Below are 5,569 nucleotides of genomic sequence, written 5' to 3'. Positions count from 1 at the left end.
CATTGTGTGATATGAAAGTTCTGTCTATAGTGATTAATCCAATGGCTTATACATGGATGCAACTCTTCCTTTTATGCTATACCCAGTGAGTGAACTGACCTAGAGTCTGCTAAAGTTAACATTCATTATATTACTCTTTAGCTTTTAAAGTTTTGCTCACACACTACCATGTTTACCAGTAAAATAGAATATTTAAATGAAATTTTAGCCAATAAATAATTTCTTTAGGTCTAAGATCTAATAGCAATGTCATTGTTAACCTTCTCCACAATGATACTTTAGTCTGATCATTTCCTTTGTGTCCATAGAGACTAAAAATTATTAGTTTGAAACATGCAGCATTATTTTCATGTCATGCCAAGTTGAAGAAAAAGCATTAATTACTTCATCATTGGATCTGAATAATACTATCTGCCTGGATGAAGAATAGACCTCTCCCAAGACAGTCCTTGTCAAATATGCTTAATAGGGTACATACAAGCAGGTAAACATTTTATAGTATTGTAAAATGTGTTACATCAGTAGTTTAGCCAGCTATGCTGGCACAGATACTTAGGAGCAGAGTGCCATACTACAACCCTGTGGCTAGTTGTCTGCCTATAAATCCTGTTGAAACTGTTGGGACTCACAGAAAGTCTATGCTATAAGAATATAGTATTTTTGTTATAGCATCGCGTTTGTAATAACACATTTGTTATAGCATAAAGTTTCATGTTTGGTAGTCCATGAAAGCTTATGCTACAATAAATTTGTTCAAGGTGCCATACAACTCTAGGCTTTGTTGTTGTAACTTCAGTATGCTAAATTGGACATTGCAGCACATCACAATCTTTAATAATTTTACTTTAGAAATAATTGGCCTGAATTGCAGGTTGAACATTTATGCAGAACATCAATCTCATTTTCACATGTAAGCACCGGATATTAAAGCCTATACAAAATACTAGGTGTATTATTTTTATCTGGTGGCAGGGTATACAAAATAACCATTTACAAGAAAATATATATTTAGACTAATCTAGCATAGCTTATATTTCAAGCTTGATAGCATGGGTTGCAAGGAGGGTGTAAAGCCGGGTAACATGATGGGGAAATTTAACAATGGGGAATAGAGCTTCTGTGGGAGCTGAGAAAGCAAGGAAAAAATGGCCAGAACAGATCCTGAAGACATGGGAAAGAAAGGGTGGGAAGTGAAGTCAGAGTAAGGCACACTGACAGAGCTAAGCACAGTGACAATCATTACTTTGGTTTTGTCTGAATTCAGCTTACTTGAGTCGAGCTAGCATCAGACACTAAATAAGCAGCAAGATTGGATGAAGAGGACAGTGTCTAGGGTTATCTGCATATTGATAGTGCTGTGCGCTAGCTGTCTTTACAGAGTCCTGGACTAGCCTAAAGAGATAAGTGGTCACTTGTCTTTTCAGTATCAAGTGAATCTTTTCCAGCGAAGAGTGATTAAGATCACTCATGAGCACTTCCCTCAGTGGCTCCCAAGTAAGTCATGCAGCTATAATACCAACACATTAGGTTAAACATTATTGAAAGTCAAAGAAAGATAGAACAGGATCAACTGTCAGCAATTGCCTCCTCTGTCTTTAGATGGGAGATGGACCAAAGCCACAAGTCCAATACTGTATCAGTCAAAAGTCAGATTGGCAGGAGTAAGAAAGATGATTGCATCTAGGTGTAGCTGAAACTGGAAGTTGATCACTCAAGACTAGTTCCAAAAGCTAACCCCATTTGCTTATGTATTCCTTACTATTCCTCTGATTTCTGCCAACTAAACACCAACCACCACCAATGGAACTGTTTTGAGCTGTGATTCTCCCAAGTGGGTCTAATCCAAATACTATTGCTGCTGTTCCATAATAATTGTTTCTGATTCTGTGTTATGAAAAGCATCCCCCTGCATCTGACTTAAAAACACTCTGAGGGTACAAATGATATGGTTGTGAGAATTAAAAATGTTTCTCTAAATTGCTGCTATTCTGCAGAATATTAATAGAAGCAATAAAAAATCTTTGGGAAACGAGTGAAAACTGAATGAAGCAGCAGTGACATTGCTCAATACTACTATATTTATTTAGTATAATTGTATCTCCATCTAAATACATTACAAGGTACTTGCAAGTGTCTGTCCTAATCCAAATTCCCCCACCCCACTGCTTTTAGCTATGAAAAACTCATGAAAGATCCACTCACAATAGCTTGTCTCATCTAGTTTAGACCCTGAGAAATGGGCCTGAAGAGAGGGTCTGAGAAATGGGCCTGTGAGTGGGGAAACAGACAAAAGGAGAAAGATAGCACAGATGGAGATGTAGATCTATGGTGATGCAAATAGAGCTGTGGAGCAGAGAGAGAAAAGTGGGGAAGCTTAACAAGAGAGAGGTTCAGAATGATCAGTGGTGCAAAGCTATGGGGCACAGATAGGAAAGGGGTTTAATAGAAAACTGGTTCAAATTTTAGCAAATGTTTTCTTTGGTGAATGTAGTGATATGGCCCTCTAGAATTAGTAAAAATACAAAAGAGGCTTTCAGAATTATTAGAGCTAAGGTGACTATGATGAGCTTTCTGACTTTTTAAAACTTCTTTTCAGTGGGTGGGGAACTTGGCAGTTAAGAGATAATGACTAGGTATCATGGAAAGTCCATAAATTCTTAGATTGCCGACAGCTAACGTCAGGAGTCTTTCAAGGTACTGTGATACTTCTAGTGTATCTGGGACTAGTGATATATTTATTTTGCATGAGTTGCAGTCTCTTGAAATGAGCTCTCCCAGAACTGACGTGTAGAAAGCAAAGCCACCCATAGCCTATAATTAACTGCTACCAGCTACCCTGAATTACATTCGAGAGCAAGAGACAGAAGTGTTTGGTTTCTTTTGAAAGGAATATGTGAATTCTGGGAAGTCCATAAAAGTCCTGAGATTAAGCGGCCCACAGAACTTGCTAGTTAGTTTTTAAATAAATTTTTATCCTGATTTTTAAGACAAATATTTTCAAGGTGGCTTGCAAATTAAAACCAAACACCACGACATTACACACAATGAAATCTACAAAAGTAATAAAACTAAAAATTCTTAAATGCAGCTGTAATTGGCAAACACAAAACTAAAAGCCATTCACTAAAGATGTCACAATGTTGTACAGTATTGTTAAAATGTCTGGACACCAGTGCCTACATGAGAATATCCAGCAGACACACAGCACAGACTGGAGGAGTGTTGAATAATTGCAATGCCCCTATTGAGAAGGCCAAATCCTCAGATGACCCAGAGCTTTTCATTAACAAGCTCTCTAGCATTTCTTGCTACAGTGCAGAAAGGATCTGGAAAAGATCGGTGCATTATGAGGATCCCCCCTCTCCTCCCTGGAGCTGGCCAGGAGCCCCGCAATCTGCCAGCCATGGCTGCAAGCAACCACGACTGGCAGTCGATCACAGAAACAGGGTTAGACGAGCACTCGCTTTCCTAACCTCATTTTAGAGGGTTGCTCCAGAGGCGGGTTTGCCACAAAGGTGCTGCCGGGATCGGGTCTGGGATTCAGCCTCAATGAAAATATAACAATAACATATAATAATCATTTCTCAGAATGAATATGTAATTGATTATAGCTGCTTCTGCAGACATTGCACTACTGTCCAAAGCTCTAATATAGCTTAAACATTAAGCCGATGGCACAATTGAGAGCGCATGCACCAGCCCATGCACATCACCAGCCCATACACAATACAACCCTTCTAGTTTCTAATCATGTACGGCAATATACAGGGTGTGCAGGTGGTACAGGGTGGAGTGAACCTCTCAGACATTTTCAGATAATCAAGCAAGACAAATAGAGACTAATTGGAGATAGCTTCAGGTTCCCAGATTAATCAGGGGTTCGTCACTGGGATTCTTTTAGTTCCTCAATAAGGGGTTTTTACGGTGGGTTTTTTTTCCTTTCCATTTTCTAACCCCCTACACTCACTCTTGTTCCACAGATTGAGCAGTATATAGAGTGCAAGTACTTGCAGAAAGCTTGCTAATGCTACATACATATATTAAATTGTATCTCAGTGTGACAGGTGAGGTCAATTGTGCCGGCTCTCTCCATTTTTTAGAAAGGACAGTGTGAGCAAAATAAATCAGGGTGCTTAGGAGGCATCGAGGAGGTGAAAGACAATGAAATAGAAAAAGAGTAACATGAACACGAGTGTCATTTCCAAGCTGTGCACATAAATTTGAATTTTCAGATTTCTGCACACTGGAGGGACAACTCAGTTGACAATATGGATTATAAAATCATTCAGGAAGCTGCTGTAGAGACTTAAACTATACAGCAGGGTCACTTACACCACAGATGCAAAGTCTTTCCTTGCATCTACCATTACAAAAAGAGATGTACCTTGAGAATACCTCAGAAATGAGTGTGTCTTCTAGTAAGGGCTGGAATATGTAAGGTGCCAAAAAAAAAAAGGATCTGGAGGATGGATGCTCCTTACAATCCTGAAAACACATTATTCTGTCCCAGGATGTTCAGTTCCGATAGGCCACTGGGAGAGGGGGACCTGCGGAAATTACTGAAGCTGTACCGCACGGAGATTGCAATGGCAGTGGATGATGTTTTCCCATTACTTCATGGACTTGCTGATCATGAAGTTGTTTCTGAAGAGATGTTCAAGGTGAGAAAAACAAGAACAATACTGAGCCTGCTTGCTCTTTAGATTATAATGCTGGAATTGTTCACAAGTTGAATGTATGATGTGCAGTGAAGTATGTTTCTAATTACATACCTGTTCTGTAGCTTATACATGACCAGTTTATGACTCATGTCCATCTTTGATATATTCTCTGTAATTAATTTGGGGTTTTTATTTTGCATCTCAGTATTAAGTATTCCTTTTATTCTGTGAAAAAAGAATTATAGTTATAAAAAAGAATAGCTTAACATTACTTGCACAGTTTGCAAGGCATTTTTTAACAAGTAGATACTACTTCTCAAGTCAATGGGCATTAAGGAAATGTAAGCAATTCCAGTTTTGTGTTGGTAGGAGTCATTTTGACAAGGGCCACGAATCTGTTTTATTCCGTTTGCATATCACTTTATTTGAGCATCTGAAAAAGATGTTCATTGGGCATGGATCGGGTAGCATTGATGCTGGATATGCTCTTTCAACAGCTTTTGGTCATGAACTTCAAAGTATGCTTTGAATGTTTGATGTCTTGATTTATGCACCAAAGAGCATGGATGCCTTTTGAAAAACCCTGCAAATGGCTGAAACATTTTAAGTCTGATGCTCCATGAAACTGTATTGTATTGTCGGTCCTCAAAGTTTTTGTTATGAAGATGAGCAAGTTTATTTCATAGGTCTGGAGTACTTGTGTGATGGCACTTTTCTTATTCTTGGTCTTTAACTTTTTCAGCATCACTGTCATTTCATAGTGGTGTGGTCTTAAGGGTGTTTCACCGACTGAAGTGTGTTTATGTATGTGTTAAATTTCTAAATTGCTTTTCTACTCTTGTACTCAAGCTGTGAGACATGAATGTTTTTACACTATAGTGCCAGAATGTTAACTGTCTGTTAGCTCC

The 5,569-nt window shown here is 38.6% G+C and overlaps 1 protein-coding gene across 1 annotated transcript in view; it reads left to right on the top strand.

Moving 5' to 3' along the window:
- The first annotated feature begins 4,433 nt into the window (after positions 1-4,433).
- The window catches only part of AIRE (autoimmune regulator), a 28,838-nt gene continuing 27,702 nt past the window's right edge, over positions 4,434-5,569 (top strand). Inside the window, exon 1 of the mRNA XM_053311222.1 lies at positions 4,434-4,661. Within this exon, the coding sequence (XP_053167197.1) occupies positions 4,467-4,661 (195 nt within the window). The 5' untranslated portion in view covers positions 4,434-4,466. The remainder of the gene's footprint in view (positions 4,662-5,569) is intronic.

Source organism: Hemicordylus capensis, chromosome 3 (assembly GCF_027244095.1).
Source record: "Hemicordylus capensis ecotype Gifberg chromosome 3, rHemCap1.1.pri, whole genome shotgun sequence".
NCBI classification, from domain to species: Eukaryota; Metazoa; Chordata; class Lepidosauria; order Squamata; family Cordylidae; genus Hemicordylus; species Hemicordylus capensis.
Note: the sequence above shows the minus strand (reverse complement) of the source record. Positions and strands in the feature narration are given on the sequence as shown.